The sequence below is a fragment of the Zalophus californianus genome, chromosome 17 (genome assembly GCF_009762305.2).
Source record: "Zalophus californianus isolate mZalCal1 chromosome 17, mZalCal1.pri.v2, whole genome shotgun sequence".
Lineage (NCBI taxonomy): Eukaryota > Metazoa > Chordata > Mammalia > Carnivora > Otariidae > Zalophus > Zalophus californianus.
In genome coordinates this window covers 12,553,963-12,577,223 of record NC_045611.1, presented here as the reverse complement: position 1 = coordinate 12,577,223, position 23,261 = coordinate 12,553,963, and the positions used below count along the sequence as shown (strand labels likewise).

At 39.1% G+C, this 23,261-nt stretch overlaps 1 protein-coding gene across 1 annotated transcript in view; it reads right to left on the bottom strand.

The window, feature by feature from the left end:
• The window catches only part of GLG1 (golgi glycoprotein 1), a 146,723-nt gene that overhangs the window by 53,520 nt on the left and 69,942 nt on the right, over positions 1–23,261 (bottom strand). The window contains exon 2 of the mRNA XM_027617617.1: positions 4,571–4,603. Within this exon, the coding sequence (XP_027473418.1) occupies positions 4,571–4,603 (33 nt within the window). The remainder of the gene's footprint in view (positions 1–4,570; positions 4,604–23,261) is intronic.

Genomic DNA, 23,261 nt, shown 5'->3' with positions numbered 1-23,261 from the left:
TATACCTATAGTTTCGTCTGGGTGATTTACAGTTTAGTTCTTATATTTAGGTCTTTGATCCATTTTTGTATACGGTATGAAATAGGGGTCCAAATTAATCTTTAGGTATGTGGATATCAAGGTGTCCCAGAACCATCTGTTGAAAAGCCTATTGTTTCCCCCCAGTGAATTATCTTGTCATCCTTGCTGAAAATCAGTTCACCATAAATGAATGTGTCTCTTTCTGAACTCTCAATCTACTCCCCTCATCTATATGTCTATCCTTATGCAAGTACCAACAGTCTTGATTACTGTGGCTATATAGCAAATTTTGAAATCAGGCATTATGAATGCTCCAACTTTGTTCTTTTTTCAAGACTGTTTTGGCTATTCTGGATCCCCTGCATTTCCGTATGAATTTTAGAGTCAGCATGTCAATTTCTGCAAAGTTGTCAGCAGAAACTTTGATAGGAATTGCACTGAATCTAGATCAATTTGGAGAGTATTACCCTCTTAACAATATTAAGCTTTCCAATCCATGAAACAAGATATCTTTTCCTTTATTTCAGTCATCTTTAATTTTGTTCAAAGATGTTTTCCATAGAGTTCGGTTTACAAGTCTTATACTTCTTTCGTTAATTTTATTCCTAAGTATTTGAGTCTTCTTGATGCTCTTGTAAATAAAGTTGTTTTAATTTCATTTTCAGATCATTCACTGCTAGTCAGTAGGAATACAACTGATTTCTTAATCTACTAATCTTGTATCCTGCAGCCTTCAGTCTAATGACTAATGTTAGAAAATTTCCCATAATAAAAACTTAAAAAAACTAGTATTGAATTTAGTCAAATGATTTTTAATGTACCTACTGAGATGATGACATAACTTTTTCTCCTTTATTGTGATTAACTTTTCAAGTGTTAAATTAACCTCACAATTCTGCACTAAATCCAATGCAGTTCTGATGTATTTCCCTTCTTATATTTTAGTGGATTCAGTTTGTTACTAATCTGGTTAACATTTTTTCATCTATGATTCACAAGTGACACTACACTGGCCTATGTTTTCTTTCTTGTTATATCCTTTTTAGGTGACAGTAAGGTTATGTTAGCCTCATAATGAACAGAAAAATATTTCCACTTTTATTTTATTCTTTAAAAGACTGGGGGTGCCTGGGTGGCTCAGCTGGTTAAGCAACTGCCACTGGCTCAGGTCATGATCATGGAGTCCTGGGATCAAGTCCCGCATTGGGCTCCCGGCTCAGTGTGGAACCTGTTTCTCCCTCTGACCCTCTCCCTCTCCCCTCTCATGCTGTTTTTCTCTCTCTCTCAAATAAATAAATAACATTCTTAAAAGACTGATATAGGGGCTCCTGGGTGGCTCAGTTGGTTAGGCGTCTACCTTCAGCTCAGGTCATGATCCCGGAGTCCTGGATCGAGCCCCACACTGGGCTCCCTGCTCAGTGGGGAGCCTGCTTCTCCCTCGGCTGCTCCCCCTGCTTGCGCACAAGCTGTCTCTAATAAATAAATAAAATCCTTAAAAATAATAAATAAATAAAATAAAAGTCTGGTTACGGGGTACCTGGGTGGCTCAGTGGTTGGGCGTCTGACTTCAGCTCGCGGTCATGATCTCAGGGTTCTGGAATCTGGCATCGTGCTCCCCACTGAGCTGGGAGTCTGCTTGTCCCTCTAACTCTCCCTCTGCCCCTCCCACTTTGCATGTTCTCACTCTCTCTCAAATAAATAAAATCTTTAATAAATAAATAAATAAATAAAAGACTGGTGCTGTTTTTTCCTTACACCAATAAATCCATCTGGTCCTGAAATTTTCATTATGGGATTTTTACTTACAGATCCATTTTTTAAAATTATTTTTTAAGAGGCACCTGGGTGGCTCAGTCGGTTGAGTGGCTGCCTTTGGCTCCAGGTCATGATTCTGGAGTTCTAGGATCAAGCCCTGCATCAGGCTCCCTGCTCAGCGGGGAGTCTGCTTCTCCCTCTATCCTTCACCCTGCTCGTGCTCTCTCACCCCACTTATGCTCTCTGGCTCTCGCTCTCTCAAATAAATAAAACTTAAAAAAAATATGTTTTATATATATATATATATTTTTTTTTTTAAGTTTTATTTCTTTATGTAATTTCTACACCCCACGTCGGGCTTGAACTTACAACACCGAGATCAAGAATCGCATGCTCCAATGACCGAGCCAGCCAACCAATAAAGATTTTTACTTACAGATTCATTTTTTAAAATAAACATAGGATTTTCAGATTTTCTACTTCTTGTGTTGGTTTTGGTAAATTTGTCTTTCTAGGAATTTGTCCATTGTGTAAACATTTTCAAATGTATTTACAGGCCTAACAATTGTTCACAACCAATTTTATCTCTTGCTTAACAACACTAACTCATTCCAGATCTCCCTACTATGTGGAAAGCTGTTTGATTTTTACAATTTGTTCCAATAATTTTAGTGGTAAAAATTATCATGCAACCCATCCCAACCCAAAAGTGTATTAGTTTGCTGGGCTGCCATAACAAAATACTATTGACTGGGTGTCTTAAACAAGAGATTTATTTTCTCACAATTCTGGAGTCTAGAAGTCTGATATTAATGTGTCGGCAGTACTGATTTCTTCTGAGACCTCTCTCCTTGTATCTTCACATGGTTTTCCCCTCTGTCTCTGTGTCCTAATCTCTTTTTATAAGGACATCAATTCTCCTGTTTTCTGTATACTATTTGTCCCCATTTTCAGCAGTGTCAAATCCTTCCTATTCTCTAGTCTTTTAGGAGCTCTAGGGCACAGATTAGCTGCTTTCTGGGATTCCCCCATGCCCGAGTCACTCTACTGATGGATTCTGAGTTTTTTCCCTAATTTTTTGCTTCATAAATAATGCCAAATATCCTCTTATAGACATATTTGAACCCATTCTTTTAAGTATAACTATACATAAATTCTTAGAAGTAAAAATGCTAGGCCAAAGTATATTTTAAGTTCTCTGCTTTACAAAGAAGTTTTTCATATTTATATTCTTATTTATAGGCTAGAGCAGAGTTTAACAACTTTTTCTGCAAAAGGCCAGAAAGTAAAATCTTTTATACTTCTAGGAACCTACAGTCACTGTTGAAACTACTCAACTGGGGCGCCTGGGTGGCTCAGTCAATTAAGCTGCTGCCTTTGGCTCAGATCATGATCCCAGGGTCCTGGGATCGAGCCCCACGTCGGGCTCCCTACTCAGTGGAGACAGCCTGCTTCTCCCTCTCCCTCTGTCTGCCACTCTGCCTACTTGTGCGCTCTCTCTCTGCCAAATAAATAAATAAAACCTTAAAAAAAAAAAAAAGGAAAAAGAAAAAGAAACTACTCAACCTTTCTATTATAGCATGGAAAGCAACCAAAGACAGTATGTAACTGAATAGGTGTGGGTGCGTTCCAATAAAACTTTATGCATAAAAACAGGCAGTGGTCTGGATTTGGCTAATGGATAGCAGTTTGCTGATTAGCAGGCTAGAGAATGCTTAAATCCCCATATTCCCATCAATACTGTGTATTTGTCAAATTTTTTATATTTGCTAATCAGATGGATGAAAATAATGCACTCATCTGTCTTTTAATTTTCACAGTTTTAATTATAAGAGAGAATCAAATTTTCTTATTTATTGGACATCTTTTTCTTTACCTGTGAAGAATCTACTTATACCTGTTGCCTATGTTTTTTTTTTTTAAAGATTTTATTTATTTATTTGACAGAGAAAGAGAAAGCAAGCACAAACAGGGGGGAGCGGCAAGCAGATGGAGAGGGAGAGGGAGAAACAGGCTCCCCACGGAGCAGGGAGCCCGATGCGGGGCTCAATCCCAGGACCCCAGGATCATGACCTGAGCTGAAGGCAGATGCTTAACCAACTAAGCTACCCAGGAGCCCCTGTTGCCTATGTTTATTAACAGCACTTTCTATTAAAGAATATAGTTCTTTGGGGCGCCTGAGTGGCTCAGTTAGTTAAGCATGTGACTCTTGGTTTCAGCTGAGGTCAGGATCGCAGGTCGCCCCTATATAAATGATTTTTAATGTATTCATTATAGTTATCTCTAGAGTGTGTGTGTGTATGTGTGTGTATAAAACCTTTAACACAGGGCGCCTGGGTGGCTCAGTCAGCTAAGTGTCTGCCTTCAGCTCAGGTCATGATGCCAGGGTCCTGGGATGGAGCCCTGCGTGGGGCTCCCCGTTCAGCAGGAGTCTGCTTTTCCCTCTCCCTCTGCCCACCCACATGCTTTCTCTTGTGCCTGCTATCTCTCGCAAATAAATAAAATCTTAAAAAAAAAAAAATAAAGTTGTAAGCAAGATAAGCAGAGAAAATTATTTTCATATGGTAGCTATAACTGAAGTAAAACTTAAGCACATAAATATTTGACAAAATTTGCTTGTTTCTAGAATGGAGGGGTATTTGCAGATTTACCATGGTCCTTAAATAAGGCTTAACATCCTTGTTAAGATTAAGAGAATCTAAGAAGACATGTTTCCCAAAACAACAGAAAAAGCATCCTGAATCTGCCATATATATAAAGCACATATGGTGAGTTATGGAAAATCCATACTTACATGATTGCAGTCTGAAGAAATCTCATTTTCAGGCTAAAAGGAAAAAAAAAAAAGAGATGATGTTAAAAACCCTCAAGTTTTCAAATACCACCAAAATAAACTCCAAACAAGAAATCTGAATATTTAACTGAATATGTTTCTTCAACTTAAGAAATAAAATGGGGCTTATATATATTTTAAATTTTCAGGGAGAAATATACCAGAAAAGCAGATGAGACATAATCACTTCCCAATCAATGGTACAATCTGAAAATGAGGAAAATGGAGAAGAAAGTACTAAAGAAACAAAGCAATAGTGACATCAGGATCCTTACAGGACACTTCATAATTCTGAAAGCTAAAGAGGATCAGGCATATGATAGGTGTCCTTTCTTTAAAGAAAGTAAGATATCTAAAACAAAAACAAAAACACCCAAAAAAAACAAAAAAAACCCCAGGCTTTTAAAGAGGGCAAAGAAGGTTTATCAATGATTTCAAAACTAATCTCGGGGCGCCTGGGTGGTGCAGTCGGTCAAGTGACCAACTCTTAATTTCAGCTCAGGTGCTGATCTCAGTGTTTTGAGATCGAACCCCACAAGGCTCAGTGCTGAGCACAGACTTTGCTTGAGATTCTCTCTCCTTTTCCCTCTGCCCCTCATGCTTATGCTCTCTCTCTCTCAAATACATACATACATACTAATCTCATGTCACCACTAGGTAAAGCTAGGTGATGGGTACACAGGACCTCAATGTAACTTCTTAGGAGTCTATAATCTTTCAAGTATATAATTTAAAATGGAAAGTTTTTTTAGGGGCGTCCGGGTGGCTCAGATGGTTAAGCGTCTGCCTTTGGCTCAGGTCATGATCCCAGGGTCCTGGAATGGAGCCCCATGTCCAGCTCCTGGCTCAGCGGGGAGCCTGCTTCTCCCTCTCCCTCTGCCTCTCCTCCTGCTCATACCCTCTCTCAGTATCTCTGTGCCTCGAATGAATAAATAAAATCTTAAAAAAAAAAAGTTTTTTTAAAAACAGAAATTATATACATATTCCCATGACTACATATACTCTGCAAAGCCAGGTCCATGAACCAGAGATAAAATGAAATATCTATTCCATAATTTAAAAAACAGACTAGGTTATATTTAATATTACATAACTGCAATACATATCTCCTTTAGTGTTCTTGTTCATACCTTTAAAAAAGATACAACTGTATGAACAGACACATTTTCTTTGAGTTTCCATAGCATTCCAACCTGTTCAAAGGAAGTGAATTCTGTGTACCCTTGGGTGTGGAGCCTACTTAAGGAAAAAAAAAAGAGAGAGAGAGAGAACATTCTGGAAAGAAATTCAGAGCATTGGTAGAGCATTTTCCAAAAGAAGGTAGTTAAATAATATGCAAGTGTTGTCATGTTTACAACGGACCTATATTCACAGGACCCATATTACTAAATTAATGACTGTTTTAGTGGTTTGCTTCCCTACAGTGGTAGTCCAGGTTATTTCCCCCGGGTTTTTTCTCCTTTTTAATAGCATCTGATACCAACAACCTTTGCCCTGTAACTGCACAGCACTCCTGCTGTGCAATGAGTATACACCCTGCTCCACTGATAGGAGGCTAGGCTCCTGACGAGCTTTGGCCAACGTGATTTTACAGAGACATAAGAGAAGTAGTTTTAAATGTTCTTGGGCCGTTTAGCTTTTTACTCTCACACTCCTGTCATTCTCCAAGAGAAGAACGTGTCCAGGTAGCTGCTAGTTCAAGGAGAAGGAAAGACATGAAGCAGACCTAAACCTAACCTGGAGCCCAGAGCAGAGCCATCCCAACTGCCCTGCAGAGCCACAGGCAAGAAAAATAACTATTTGTCATTATAAGCACTTGAAATGTTGAAGAGTTTGTTATGAAGAAAAAAATGAGCAATATACCTATCAAGCAAATGAAATAATAAAAATTCTAAAAACCTTAAAGCTGCAATTGATAACAGCTACAATCTAATTTAGTGGGTTATGTTAGTAAGTACAGAGTATTACAGCCTTTATGAAGGAATGACATGAGCCATGAACACAAATGAACTGCACATTTGGAAACCCGTGTTTAGTTTTTGTCTTTTTTTTTTTTAAAGATTTTTATTTATTTATTTGACAGAGAGAGACACAGCGAGAGAGGGAACACAAGCAGGGGGAGTGGGAGAGGGAGAAGCAGGCTTCCCTCTGAGCAGGAAGCCCGATGCGGGGCTCGATCCCAGGACCCCGGGATCAGGACCTGAGCCGAAGGCAGATACCCAACGACTGAGCCACCCAGGGTCTCTTTTGTCAACTTAATTTGTAACTGACAATAAACTGGTCTTATTTTTTTCTTTTTAGATTTAATGTCTCTTTCCAGAAAGAGACAACGTGGGGCTCAGACGGTTAAGCATCTGCCTTCAACTCAGGTCATGATCCAGGGTCCTGGGATCAAGTCCCACATCAGGCTCCCTGCTCTGTGGGGAGCCTGCTTCTCCCTCTGCCTGTGCCTCTCTCTCTCTCTCTTTCATGAATAAATAAATAAAATCTAAAAAACAAAAACAAAACAAAAAAAAGAAAGAGACAAGATAGGAATGCCATAAGAACAAGGTTATGGTATTAAGCCATTGAGACTCATAGAACTGAATAGCTATGAAGAATGTCTACGTGTAATTGCAAATAATTAATTTCAGAAACTTAAAAGGGTCTTTAGAATCAAAGGACACAGTGATGTTTAGGGGAATTGAACAGAGACCTATCTGTAAATATAAAAGATGAAGTAGTATGCCCAAACAGTAGGAACATGAATAATGCCAGCACTAAGTAACTCGAGGAAGTAGAAAGAGAAAATGCTATGGTTTAGTACTCAATCTCAAGGACCAAAAACAGATGTGGGTGCTGACACAGGTTTATTCTCAGACTGCGTGATTCCTGTGATGTCCCAATCAAATCACTTCATCATAGTGTAACTACTTCTGCTAAACTATAAATGCAGATAGGCTTCATTATCTTTAATCTTAGAAGATGAATAGCATGGGGGAATAAAACCCAGAATTACTAAGGTAGAATAAGGCCGAGGATTTTTTTTTTTACTTTTGTTAACTATCAATGAAAGAATATCTGAAATGATCCCAAGAAATGAATCAACAAGTAAATACTGCATAATCATGATGTACCCAAAACTGTGCAAGGCATTGCTGTTGGATACAGAAGAAAGATAAGATAGTCTCTAACCTCAGATAGTTTACAATCCAGTTGGAGAGATAAAATGGTGAAGTCATGCAATTAAGCAAGAATAGGGACTTGAGATAGGCCTGAAGGATTAGACAAATGATTGATGCTCCAAATGAATGATTTCCAAAGAAGATGCAGGTTAGATGACCCCTAGGGCTCAAGAAAAAAATAAAAGAATCTCTTTTTTTAAAAGCTCATCTTTTAATTTATATTTTAATGCTTTTATAATGTATATGTTAGAATAATATTTAAGATTTTATTTATTTGTCAGAGAGCGCACAAGCAGGGGAAGCAGCAGGCAGAGAGAGAAAGAGGCTTCCCGCCAAGCAAGGAGTGTGATGTAGGACTCGATCCCAGGACCCTGGGATCATGACCTGAGCCCAAGGCAGATGCTTAACCGACTGAGCCACCGAGGCATCCCTAGAATAATTAATACTTAAAAATAACTATAAAGGGGCGCCTGAGTGGCTCAGTCAGTTAAGCGACTGCCTTTGGCTCAGGTCATGATCCTGGAGTCCCGGGATCGAATCCCACATCGGGCTCCCTGCTCAGCGGGGAGTCTGCTTCTCCCTCTGACCCTCTTCCCTCTCGTGCTCTCTGTCTCTCATTCTCTCTCTCTCAAATAAATAAATGAAATCTTAAAAAAAAACTATATAATACTAGGGGTATATGTAGTAATTTTGCTTCAAGTGATAAAGAAGAACACGATCAAAACAGAGGATTAAGAGCTGAAACCTTCCTTGCAACCAGTTTAGGACTCCTCCCCTCACTCCCACCGCTTCAAATCAGAGGCAAAGAGCTGGCTCCAAGCCTGTGGAGCATCAGATTTGAAGCTGAGCTTTGCTACATTATTAGCTGTTCTCCATCACTTAGGAGATAGAACTCTGGACTTCAAAAAGGAGTGTCTTGGGCGCCTGGGTGGCTCAGTTGGTTAAGCAACTGCCTTCGGCTCAGGTCATGATCCTGGAGTCCCGGGATCGAGTCCCGCATCGGGCTCCCTGCTCAGCAGTGAGTCTGCTTCTCCCTCTGACCCTCCCCTCTCTCATGCTCTATCTCATTCTCTCTCTCAAATAAATAAATAAAATCTTTAAAAAAAAAAACAAAAAGGAGTGTCTCTTACATCAAGTGTTTCCTCATGGAAAATAAATAATTGTCCTCTTGGCAATGGAAATGGGAGGAGAAAAATTTATGAAAAGCCTCATAAATAAATAGCTTTCTGTTAATTTAATGACCAAACTTTGTAGAAGAAACTCCTGAAGTTGCATACATTAGTATCAATAAAGAAACTATTATGAATAAAGGAAAAAGAAAAAGACGAAAATGTGATACAACCCAACCCAACACAGCAGGGACTAAAACTAGAGAAGGAGCTCCGATAATGCTGAATGAGCAATGTGGCAATAACACTGTAGAGGAGATAAGCACTGAATGCTTGATCACACGTGCCTGACTCCTATAAGGAATGTCATGGGTAGCAGGAAAAGGTAAAAGTTGTTACTTAACTAACTGAGCTAGGTGCTACATTAATTTCTTACATGATGGACTGCAAGATAAATGGTATTGGGGTGCCTGGGTGGCCCAGTCATTAAGCCTCTGCCTTCGGCTCAGGTCAGGAGGATGAGCCCCGCATCGGGCTCCCTGCTCAGCGGGAAGCCTGCTTCTCCCTCTCCCGCTCCCCCTGCTTGTGTTCCCTCTCTTGCTGTGTCTCTCTCTGTCAAATAAATAAATAAAACTCTAAAAAAAAAAAAAAGAAAAATGGTATTATGTCCAATTTTACAGATGAGGATATTGAAATACGGAGAAACTAAGTAATCAAAGTACACTTCTAGGACACAACAAAACTGGAGTTTAAATAATGATAATAAATGGTGACTAATGCTCACTGTAACGATTTCAGCTTGATACCTCCAAAAAAGGCTCAGTAGGCCAAGTTGAGCACAATGATGGGGGGAGGGTGTATCTTCAGGAGGTGCAAGAAAAAGACAAGATGAATAAACAGAACAAGTGCTCTAGAATGATCTGACAGCTACATGATGAATTTAGATGCAGGTGGCCCAGGGAAGAAACTGCTGGAGTAATTAGAACTACAAATCCACATTAGCCCTATGATAACCACAGCAAGTTATAAAAAAAATTTTGCTTAGTTCACTTGGCCTTTATAAATCATTTAAATATTTTGGATAGGGACGCCTGGGTGGCTCAGTTGGTTAAGTGTCTGCCTTCAGCTCAGGTCATGATCCCAGGGTCCTGGGGTCAGCCCCACATCAGACCCCCTGCTCAGAGGGTAGTCTGCTTCTCCTTCTCCCTCAGCCCCTCTCCCTTCCCCCGACTTGTGCTCTCTCTCAAATAAATAAATGTTTTTTAAAAGATTAAGAATAAATGTTTTGGGTATTACTGTACTTTAATCTCCATGTTGGGTAAGCAAAGATGAAATAGTTGACTTTAAGGCTTAAAATCAGTATTCCTTCCTCTAAGCTCTGTAATTCAAAATGGGCTTTTTTAAAGTATTTTTTAAAAAGATTTTATTTATTTATTTGACAGACAGCGAGAGAGGGAACACAAGCAGGAGGAGTGGGAGAGGGAGAAGCAGGCCTCCCACTGAGCAGGGAGCCTGATGCAGGGCTGGATCCCAACCTGAACCGAAGGCAGATGCTTAATGACTGAGCCACCCAGGCGCGCCTAAGTATTTTTTAAAAAGATTTTATTTTATCTATTTGGCAGAGAGAGAGAGAGAGAGAGAGAGAGAGCCCGCACACAAGCAGGGGGGTGGGAGAGGGAGAAGCAGGCTCCCTGCTGAGCAGGGAGCCCAACACGGGGCTTGATCCCAGGACCCCAGGATCATGACCTGAGCCGAAGGCAGACACTTAACCGACTGAGCCACCCAGGCACCCCTCAAAATGGGTTTTAACTAAAGGATGCAATGGTAGAAAAAAGGACAACAGACTCAAATATTCAGCTACAGAAGCTGTGTGACTTTGGGTGTGTCAGTTCTCCAGACCCCTGAAGACAGAACAGGGATTTCTTCACCTATGATCATGAACTGACTTTAGGAGTGAAACTGTCTTGAAAGTGAATACAAACTTTTGTGTGTTAAGTATATTTTTCTGAGAATTCACAGCTGTCATCATAATCTCAGAAAGATCCCTAAGACACCCCAAAATTAAGAAACAGTGGTCTAAGATGGTTGAGATTCTCTGCAGCTTTAGGAGACTGTAAGATCTGAGATGTGGAATACAGAAATAGAGGTATTTATTGATTTCCATGTCTTTTAATGTAGTAATTTGCATATTATGATTATGGTTTCCTAGTGCTTCATCTTAATCATTCTCTCCTGATCAAAGCACAACAAACAGGTTTCAGAATAAACTATTGAAAAGCTTGAGTCTGAATGTTCTCAATTAAATCAACTATCACATTCACTTAAGAGGATGGTTTTTACAGAAAGTACAAGTCTGAGCTATGATTTCCCCAAGGTGAACAGGCTGAGTTAATGAGTCTCGCAGGAGAAATTAAAGGATTCACGAAACTAACTTGGAAGTTGTCCCAGTTTCTGAAAAAGAAATGCTTGGGAGTTGGATTGTGTCTAAAATTCGAACATTCATGCAAAAAATTCCAACATTCTACAGTTAGATCAACTAGAGTTGAACTACCTACATGGTCACACCTAGTACTAAATGAAGTGACAACAGATTCTGTTTATTAATCACCTGGGAGAAAACAAACAAAAAAATGTCAACAGTATCAGTGCTTTTATGGCCTTGCAAAAATCTGAAGGCTGGGCAACAACATGATGTCTCCCTGTAATTAGAAACATTCTCCTGTAGTAGTAGTAAAGAGATTCTTCTTCTGGGAGTTTACTCATTAAGAACCTAGTAAAGTGCCAATCATATGAGCAATTCATTTATTAACTTGACCCAAACCACGGCCCTCCTGCCCACCCACCCTCCAAAAAAAAAAAAAAAAAAAAGGAAACTGAACATAATATGGCTGGTAATGAACAGAAAAAGTCAGTCTTTTAGTCTTGGTAAACTTTCCCTGAGCAAGTGTCAACTGAATCTTAACCCTCAGATTCATAACCTCTTAGTGCATTATTCTGGCTCAATCAGAATTAACTTTTCTTACTTGTATCCAGGGACTGCTGCTAAGCAATGTTTCTCCAAAAGGACAGTGGATCAACATAGGCTTTGTGCCCTCCAACAATGCTCTGTCTCATTTACTAAAGAGTTGTGCTTTTGTGTGATTCTTTAACATTCAACCCATCTTTTCAAAAAGGATTTACAGTAAAGGTCCAGTGGGAGAGTTTTAAGAAAGGGTATGAGACACAGATTATAGATGTTGGCTTTCAAGTAAATTAGTGTGGTAGATAAAACATGAGTCTTTATGTAACCATCATATAAAGAGTGGGGCAGATAAAACATGAGTCTATATGTAACCATCATACAAAGAGTGGAGTTTGGGTGGAGGGAGGGCCTGATACTTTAAAGAATGAAAAGAGTCTCGCCCCAACCCCACCCACCACGAGTAAGATGATAGAAAGGAAGTCAGAGGGGGTTTAATGGAGGAGGGCACATCTGAGTTGAGCCTTAAAAAGAGGTTGTGATTTGGTGATGTGATGCTCTGTGTATGCTGAGGGAGATGAGATGGGGCTGTGCAAGGCAGAAGAATGCTAGGGTGTGGGAGGAATCGGAAAGGCACATTCTGTGCAGAGGGCAGAGACCTGAGAAAATGAGGAACCCTACAGTGACCATTCTTAGGCTTACATATTTGATGTTTCCTAATATATGGTGGGATAACTATAAATTTTAATAAAATCTCAATGCTGATCCAATAATGGTTTTCCATAATCCAAATTAGTTATGTTATGCTAAACACAGTGCAGAGAGTGGTAATTTAATTTACTGTTATTTACCTGTGTGCATCCCCAGAAAGTGGGTGGGGTAATAGCTGGTAAATACGGTATTGTTACTACTACTTATTTTTTTTTTAATCTTTAAACATTTTTATTTTGAAGAAGGAATAAGAACAGCTACTTTAGAAACTGGAGACACTCAAGCATTGATCTATTCATAGTTTCTACACAGCAAGAAGCTTACATCAAATAGACAAAAAAAATAGTACAGAAGATCCATATACAGAAAGATTTAGAAAAATCCATCTCTAGAAAGCAGATCATATGAACGCAAAGACCCTGCTGAATGTAGGAAAATCAATGGGGCTGAGGCATAAAGGTAGGAGGCAGACTGTGTAGTCCCGAAAAAGTTCTTTCTCCTCCTGATCTAAACGTTTGCCACCAGTACAGGTTTGGAGAAAGGTCCTAATCATTTGAACTGGTTGTCAATCAAAGTCCCCCTCATTTTCACTTTCTTGGCTTCCAGTACAGCCAGCTCTGGAAGCTTTTACTCGGGACTCTGTGCCCCAGCTGTTTTTCGTTCATTTCGGCATTGTGTGCATATGAGTCAGCAACATCCCTAGCCTCAATCTCCTCCTCCTCTACGGAGCTGAACTTGCCCATGTCTTAAGTCCATTTGGTCATCATAACTTTTTTTTTTAAAAAGATTTTATTTATTTATTTGACAGAAATAGAGAACATAAGCAGGGGGAGCAGCAGAGGGAGAGGGAGCAGACTCCCCAATGAGCAGGGAGCCTGATGTGGGGCTCAATCCCAGGACCCTGGGATCATGACCTGAGCCGAAGGCAGACTCAACTGACTGAGCCACCCAGGCGTCCTCAAATTCCTCATTTTTGACTTAAGTAGAAAGGTAGAGTGGTACAGCGTGGTTGGGGAAGTGGTTTTGGATTACCTTGGCAGTGCCTCAGACGGTCATGAGGAGTATGGAGGAGGTCCCCCAAATTTGAAAATCTCTTGGATAAAGTATCTCTAAATTATGCTTTTAATTCCTCGACCTTCTGACGATTCTGTGAACTTTGGGACATAATACCCTTTATAGCTTTTGGTCAGGACTACTTATAGGAGTTTCTAAAGGTTCCTATAGCTGCATTTGTCATTATCTTTAACTGTATTCAGGTTTTCTTCTTTATATTTGTCTGTTATTTTATATTTATCTTTCTCCATAGCTGCTATATTGTTCAACAGTGATTACTTTTGCCCATTCAGTTTCTTGACGTGACTCTCTTTCAAGAACAGACTATCTGTGTAAAAATATTTGCTGCTTCTTTGATACTTTTCAAGTCCACTGATGCTGAGGTACGAGGTACTGTTCTTCCCCCATTTCAACACAGCATTTCCCAGTATTCAAATGGTCTTTATCTCTCTCACCTAACCTCATTTTTGTCTTCCTGCCGGCTCCTGCTTCAAAACTTACACATCCTTGAGAATTATGCAGTTGCTCTCTTACTCAGATGAAAGGCCAGTCCCCGAATCACAGCTCTTCTCTTCAGAAGCGCTAGTCATCTGCACTGGGTTATACAGAAAGCGTTCCGCGCATTCTGGCAGCTCAGCGCTATTTGCTTCTCTTTAGGCCAATTAAAGTAAACAGCACACTAAGAACTGGTCAGTATGGAAGAAATGTGATATTTTTAGATACTTGGATATGGTGCTGTTTTGGGGACTTTTTTTGCATCTGGCAATTTTATATGCATTTTTTGGTTTTATCTTTTCAAAATTATAGAAGTAACATAGTCAGATTGGAGGTACTGAGCTACATTGACAGAATCATTCCAGATTTACTCAGTATAAATATTAATAGTATTGTCAGATGTCTGGAAATTTTCTATTTTAGGTTCTCACTTTGCATTTGGCTATAGTAGCTACTGCTTTGACAAATTTGGACATGTATTTAGCTGTTCCGTATCAATTGAAATGGCAAATAAATAAAGAATATAAAGGATACCATACAAAAATTGATACTCTGTTTCTTACTCATACCATGTCTTTCAAATAATTTTGTTTTCACCTCTCACTCTAAAACTCCCACATTAAGTTGACCATACTGGGAAAACTAAACCATAGAATGGTTAATGTGCTTTTCTTAGAACAGAACTACCAATCTAGGACTCTTAAGAGGGCCAGATTGCTACCTGCCATGTCCCAGAGAGAGTGGACTTCCCATACACGCCCCCCTCCACGCCCTCACAATCCCTTTGAAATAGACAGCGGAAGAGAAAGAAAATAGAAAAATACGGACTGGGAAGAGTGTATGCCAAATATTTTCAAAAGTGTCTCTGTTTAAGCGTAAGCTGGAATTATCTTTGATTTTTTTTTTCCATTTGGCACAAAATTCAAAAGGTGCAAAAGGATATATACTGAAAATACATTTTTTATGTATTCTTTCAGAGACAGTATGTACACATAACAGTTAAGTATGTATTTCATGTATTTTCAATTCATATTCTTTGCATTAATTATGGCTTACTAGAAAGCAGTAAGGTTGCTTTTGATGCTTAAATGACTGGATTATTTACAGAGAATGAAAGGCCAGTACTATCTTATATTTGCAAGGTCCTCTAATTTTCAAAGCCTTCATTTTACTTACAGCAACCCCGTGAGGTAGGTAAAGCAGGATTTATCTGTTATAGACATGAAATTTAAAGCCTAAAGAATTATGTGACTTGATCGAGGGTATTACACAACGAATATGCAATGGCAGTGGAATTCGTAAGTCTTTTGGCTCCTAGTTCAGAGTTCTTACTACCATGTTGCCTCTGAAACACTATGATGTAAGGGGATCTAATACACTGCTTTTATGAGGTATGAAAAATACTATGAGTAGCTATTTTAGAAGAATTTTGATACTATATTTTTATAGTAGCACTACAATAGTAGTATTTACAGCTTCATGGTTCAGAGGAAGTATAGTCTTTGTGATGAATTTCTACAAAATATTTTATTAATGCAAGGCACTTTAGACTGAATGATAATGTTCTAGGTGTCACTGTGGTAACACAGGCTCCAAACTGACTTTAACCAGGCAACTGGGCAATGGAAAACAAGGCCTTTTGTCCCTTTACAGCTATGACCCTGCCATGGCTAGGAGCCAAGCTGACAGACCCACCTGTTGAAGATTCTTTCCCTTGAGGCTAGATGGGAATCTGGTCAAGCATTCCATAGAATGTCTGAATCTGTTTCCTTCACCCAACAATTAGGTTAAAATGTTCCCAGCCGCACTAAACTGGATTCTAGAAATCTAAGTCATCTCCTAGGGAGAAAAAAATGAGTAATGGGAGGTTAACTTTTCCCTCCCTACTGATTCTAGGCTCTCATGAGGAAGGTTTAGTTCCAGAGAAGCTCATTCATTCACAATGTGGAAATGAGGCAGAATCTTTGTAAGGCCATAATTGGGACTTTAAATGCTTGTCATTATAAAACAAACCCTACATATCTTGAATATTGGGCAGTACCCAATAGGAAGCTGATGAAAAGGTTGAGCTCTTACGTGAAAAGAAGTTATCTCCAAACATTCTTTTGAGGATGACTGTCTCCTACAGTTTATAGGTATCTCTATTTCTAATTCGTAACAGTAAAATAGGGGGAAAATGAGAAAAGAGTTCACGGTATTTCTTATGGTAGAGAGAGTACATGTTTTTGTAATTTACATTTTAAAAATAAATTTTAATATTTGCAAAACCATAATCCTATGGGATTATGCCATAATGTGATTATGCAGTTTTTGTTCAGTAACTAGATCACTGTATCCTTATTTGGTATTTGTCATTTCCTGCTCTGGGCAGCGTAGATGATAAATTGTATTAATTTTGAGTGTTTCCACTCAGTCAGTTTAACTAGTTCTAAAGTTTTCTTAAAATTATATGTTAATTTGACATCTCAAAGTAAATTCTGGGGCATGGCATCTTCATGGATATGAATTATTCCATCACTGAGTCAAGAGTTGCTCAATTTGTTGTTGTTTTTTGTCAGCCATTAAGTTCAGTAATTAGCTAGATTGTTGTGTGTTTTCATACTTTCAGGACAGGGGTATAACCTCACTGAAGATGAGTGGATTAGTACTTGACAGAGCTGAAAGTCTTGCCAGTATTTATTTGCATGGGTCAAGTATGCTATCTGAAACAAAGCAGAACTATTTGCTAATCCCCACTGTAGTGTGTATGTGTGTGTCCTTTTACTTTATTAGAATTAAAGGGCATTGAAGGTATTTTTCATTTTAAAGGTACAAATCGGTCTTAACCTCAACACAGACCCCTTAATGCTCTGCACTTAAGTGAGACTATCCAAGAACCAAGACCCTAATTTGTCTGTGGGGTCTTTTTTTTTTTTTTTAAGATTTTATTTATTTAATTTATTTAAGAGAGTGTGTGTGAGCGGCAGGGGGGTGGGACAGAGGGAGAGAGAGAATCTCAAGCAGACTCCCTACTCAGCTTGGAGCCTGACAACAATGGGCTTTGGTATGACCCTGAGATGATGACTTGAGCCGATATCAAGAGTCAGACGTTTAACCAACTGAGCCACCCAGGCACCCACTTTTGTGGGGGTCATATCTATTTTTTACCCCTTTTAAAACTCAACATGTTCTTATAGAAGTAACTAGTATATATTATTCTTGATGTTGAGTTTTTGGGCTTGCTCCTCTGACTATACCTAAAGTAGTGTCCCAGTCAGTAGTCTGCACCAACACCTGGGACCAGGACGAGGGCACGGAGCCCTTCCATGTCTACCACTGTTTGTACGGCCAGATAATCCTGGTGCTGGACTGTCAGAGAAATTATCCATGAGGCCCTGAGATTGGTTCCATGTGATGGATACTGCCAAACATGCCCACAAATTTTGTGACACAGAAGATGAGGAAAGAAAGACAAATACCATATAATTTCACTCATATGTGGAATTTCCAAAACAAAACAAATGAGCAAAGGGGGTAAAAAAAAGAGACAAATTAAGATACAGAGAACAAACTGATGGTTACCTGAGGGGACGTGGGTGGGGGAATGCGTGAAATAGGTGATGGGGATAAAGGAGTCATGATGAGCATGAGGTGATGTATGGAATTGTTGAATCCCTATATTGTACACCTGAAACTACTATAAGACTGTATGTTAACTAAGCAATTAAAACAAAAACTTAACATTTTTCTGTGGCTTTTCTATCGGACTCTTCTTTCTCAGTCACCCCCTTAATCAGGTACTTAAATGTCATGGTTCTGTTCTCACCTGGCCGAGACGATTTCATTCCCAGGTAAATGTGATAATTCCTGTATCTCTATCATAGGCCTAAACCTCTTTCCTAAGCTCCAGAACCATACTGCCAACTATGTCTGTGGGGGATGTCCATGGGCACTTCAATCTCAACAGCTCTGGAACTGAGCTGAGTACCTGCTACTCCAAGCCTACTGGGCCTGGATTTCACTTCTCAGTGAAGCTGCCACCATCCACTTTGTCCCCCAACCCAGAAACTAGGGCACCATCATACTTTATTCTTCTTTCCCTCACTTCATTGTCCAGTAAATTTCCAACTCTGAAATCACCTCCTACATACCACATACACTGAATATAGTTAACCTAAATTTATGGTTTAAGTATGCCATGTAGTTTGAGTCAAGAATACGTAGAGATTCTTTTTTAAAAAATACGTAGAGATTCTAAGTTAAGATCAGGCCCTAACGGGAAGCGTAGTAAATTCTCATCCTTACCAGTTGTTCTGGGTTTCGAGATTGATCAGAATAAACTCAACACAGTTTTAGTAACATCTTTAACAAGTTTCAAAATTCTTTTTATCAGCTTTAATTTTATTATAATTTAGTTTTAATTTTTTTCTTTCTTTTTTTTTTTTTTTTTAGAAAAGTTGCATGTAATTCAAGGAACAGTAGATTCGGGTGCCTGGGTGGCTCAGTCGGTGAAGCGTCTGCCTTTGGCTCAGGTCATGATCCCAGGGTCCTGGGATCGAGCCCCACATTGGGCTCCCTGCTCAGCCGGGAGCCTGCTTCTCCCCATTCTCCCTCTGCCTGCCCATCTGCCTACTTGTGATCTCTCTCTCAAATATATAAAATCTTAAAAAAAAAAAAAAAGAACAGTGGATTCAACAAAGTTTGTTAAGACATAGCAATCTGTATTTCCCCTTATACTTTTTAAAAATTAAGGATAAACATAGATTCTTCTGTCTTTTACCTTCCTTCTCCCTATATTGTAAGAAAAGTTTTCTACGTTCTAAAGAACAGAAGTATAATTTACAGTTTCATTTCTCACAACAAAATTGCTACTCACATAACAAACTGAATGCCTGTATACAGTGGTTTGAGACAATTAGATGGAAGCAGTTTCCAGTTTAGCAGGTAAATGCTACTGTTTGCATTTCCCCTTTACAAGAGTAAAGTTCCTTTTTATTCTTTCATTTAGCAGCACATTTTAGTGGGATAAAGAGCATTTAAAATTTTATGCAGAATCTTTATTGACTTAGACTTCCAGGGCACTCAGATCATGGCCTGAGGGGAATTGGTGCAGAACAGAGGAACAGATTTGTTAGAATCCGTAGAAGCTCATAAGGACGCCTTTTCCTAAGCAGCTGTTGAGAAACTAAGGAGAGGGGTTTTTCTTTCTGTCTAGGAGATGGCTTTCTTATGATTCTCTCTTTTGATTTATTCTTCCATTTGTTATCTTGGGGACATAATCACGCTTTGCTCTTTAGTTGTTTTCTTTTCTTCTTTTACTGCTCAGGCCCTCTCCCTGTCAACATTTCTTCCCTCCCCACAGGCCTAAGAAAATGCAGGTCCTTTCCACCCCTTACATGAGGCTGACGGGTGCTCATCCACACTCATCTCTATGTGCCTCACATTCACTTCCCAGAGAGTCAGTCTTGTGACTGCCCCAAATAGGTGCTTACAAGAAGGAAATGAAGCAGAATTTACTGAGAGATTTCATATGAGTGGTTGATTTCTGAGGCAGAAAGCCACGTTATACATAAGTTGTAACCAGTTTATGTCTGCTTAATTTTTAGAAGTTTTTAAAAGGATGTATAGGGGCGCCTGGGTGGCTCAGTCGTTAAGTGTCTGCCTTCGACTCAGGTCCCTGGGATAGAGCCCCGCATCGGGCTCCCTGCTCCACGGGAAGCCTGCTTCTCCCTCTCCCACTCCCCCTGCTTGTGTTCCCTCTTTTGTGGTGTCTCTCTCTGTTAAATAAATAAATAAAATATTTTTAAAAATAAATAAACAAATAAATAAGTAAAAGGATGTATATTGTGGGGGGAGTTTAAAGAGATAACATTGTCCTCATGAGGTAAGTCGGCTTGTCAGAAGTTGTCTTTTTTTCCCCTTCGGATCTAATCCATTGGTGTTTATTCATATGGGATTTTTTTTTCTTGGTCATTTCTAAAAGCTTCATTTGAAGCATGAGTAGTTTCTGCCTGGAGAATTGGATTTAAATAAATAATGGTGATGAATTCCTTCAGATGTGTGCAGAGGCCCTCCAGATATGTAATTCTTGATACTTTTCCTTCTCTGTCCTAATGTTTTTCCATCAAGAAACCAAAATAGTGGGCTTAATTTTCTGAGAGTAGTGCTCTTTGACCTCTTTTTTTAGTAATTTCTTGTCCCGTCCAGCGTGAAGTCATTGCATAGTTTTGGTTTTAATTTGGGGCTATATTAGTGAATTGATGTTAAAATTAAAAAGCCTGAAAAACAGACCCAAAAGGAAGAAGTTGGGGAGAAGCTGTTTATTTCATTGTGACCCCAGTGACTGAGAGCTTGACTTTGGAAGCCTAGAGATCAGACAGAATTTCTGTCAACCAAATAAAAACGTATACAGAATGCCAGGGTATGCCTAATGCTGTGATGGCCCAAACTGTGATCACTGCCTTCCTGGAACTGCCCTCAGGTATCTTTTTTAAAAGATTATTTATTTTATTTGGGTGGGGGGCAGAGGGAGAGGGAGAGAATCCTAAGCAGATTCTGCGCTGAGCGTGGAGCCCATTAGGGGGCTCCATCCCACAACCTGAAATCCCGACCGGAGCCGGAAACCCCGGAAACCAAGTCAGACAACCAACCAACTGAGTCACCCAGGTGCTCCACTGCCCTCAGTTATCTGAAAAGAAAATACTGCCAGAGAGTGTGGGGGTTTTGTGATCAGTCAAGAATTTATTTCATTAGGATTTTAATTTTTAAAGGAAGAATTTCAAGACAGGTAAAACTCATAGCCAAATTACTGTAGCAAAATTTCTTGTGCATTTGCCTGCTCTGTGATGTCATGGTTGCACCAAGTAAGAATTAGAACATAGATCTGAAATTCTTTTTCAGTTTGGAATGAATAAGGTGCCCTGTGGCAGATATTTTTAGAATGGAGGAGCAGCTCCAGGGCTTGCTGTGAGTCAGGTTCTCATTCAGACTGATCCTGAATATTGACTTTAAGAGTTGAAATCTTTCATCCTGATTATTCTTCTGTTCTGAAAATGCACATTTAAGCGGTCATCAGTAGATTAAATCAACACCACATACATTGATATATATATATATACATATATATATATATCAATGTATCAATGTATATATATCACAAGAAAGCAACTTTTGGCATCAGAGACGATTTAAACAATCCCTCTATTTGAAAGTGGGTATTTTTTCACAGATGTAAGCTGTTCTGAGTTGGTAGTTATACTATCAAAATTGTCAAGAGGGCTTCAGAAAGGATGGGTCTATTTTTTATAGGGAAAAGGTTTGAAAAAATGTGTTTTTCTCTTTTTGCCATAGTTCAGATTCAAAAAATTCTAATGGCAAACGTAAGATTAAGGATTGGCTTCTCCCAAATCACAGTATAAGTTAACTGGTAGAACAGGAATTGAAATTAACAATTTCATGGTCTTACCGGGTCAGTTGGTTTCTTCACTATGCAAAAAGAAAGCTGAATATGAAAAAAAAAAAGTATTTTGTCATAAGTGGAAGAAACTGTAGCCTTAAGTCAATACGCAGATGCAAGATACTTTTGTCTGATCTATTTTGGTGGCAATTAATGATGTAAATTGGATCTACTTAAATTCTAAGGCAGAGGTGATTAGTCATCTCGGGGAAAAAGAATCTGCTGTTTATTTTTTCTGTTTTTGTGTTTCTGAGACTTAGAGAGCGTGTGGAATTCTATTAATTAAGGTACTGGTGAAACAGGGAAAAGATTGAAAAGATAACTTAGATTTACAGGAATTTTCTTGTGTTTATTTTTAACTGAGGCACTACCAGCAAAAGGGCAGAGGAACAAAATAAAACCAGAAAAACTTAGGAATTTTTAATGGCCCCAAAGTGAACTAATAAGAGACTGTTATGTATGTATGTACGTATTTTTCAAGAGGGCCTGCATGAGCCAGGGTTGGGCCGGGGGGGGGGGGGGGGGGGCGGGGGAGGGAATCTTAAGCAGGCTCCACACAGCACAAAGCCCGGTAAGGGGCTCAATCTCACAACCCTGAGGTCTTGAACTAAGCCAAAATCAAGAGTTGGATGCTAAACCAACAGAGCCACCCAGGTGCCCCGAGAGACTCTTTTAAACCAGAAAGGCAGCTTCCCATTCTCATACACTATTTCTTTGTCTGGAAGCAGGGACAATTTTAGTAACCAACTGAATAAATTATTTTGGTAAGTCATGGATAGTGAGATTATTTATTCAGTGGCAAATTTTTTGGGAAGGAGGTATTAATGCATTCACTTCTTTTCTGAAACTTCATTAACTTGCTCTTAGGCCAAAATTACTCCATATTTATATTTTAAAATGAGTATTTGCTAAGTTTTTTTTAAGATTTTATTTTTAAGCAATCTCAACATCCAACTTGGGGCTCAGACTCTCACAACCCCGAGATCAAGAGTCGCACACCTCACTGGCTGAGTCAGCCAGGTGCGCCACCTTGTGTACTTGTTAATTTTGAGATAAAGTTTAAAAATTAAAGTTATAGCTAAAGGTTTTTAGTAAGTTACTTAATTAGATAAAATAATCTAAGATATTTCAGTATGTCCTAAAATTTTATTTTTATTTTAAAATCTATTGTGGATCATCTAAATTGGTTTGTGTATATGCATTTAATTCCTTATGTTAATGCCATAATTAGCTATCAACATCATGGCGTTGTAAGATTCTTAACCAGACAAATGGCTTGGAGTAGACATATACAAGTGTACAGTACTGTTTACAACTGAAGTGTGCCTTTTGTTTTTTTAAAGATTTTATTTATTTATTTGACAGAGACACAGCGAGAGAGGGAACACAAGCAGGGGGAGTAGGAGAGGGAGAAGCAGGCTTCCTGCCGAGCAGGGAGCCCGACCCGGGGCTCGATCCCAGGACCCCAGAATCATAACCTGAGCCGAAGGCAGACGCTTAACTGACTGAGCCACCCAAGCGCCCCTGAAGTGTGTATTTTAAATAAATTATAGAATGTTTCATTTAGTGCATACTACAGAAAGGGTAAGTCTCATTTAAATGCCTGAAACTTTTTTCCTTGCATACTGAGGTAAAAATAAGGAACATAGAGAATCTATGTAGATGGTTAAAAAGAAAAAAATTCCTGGCACCAGAAGCAAGATTTTTAGAGAGAGCAATCCCAAAT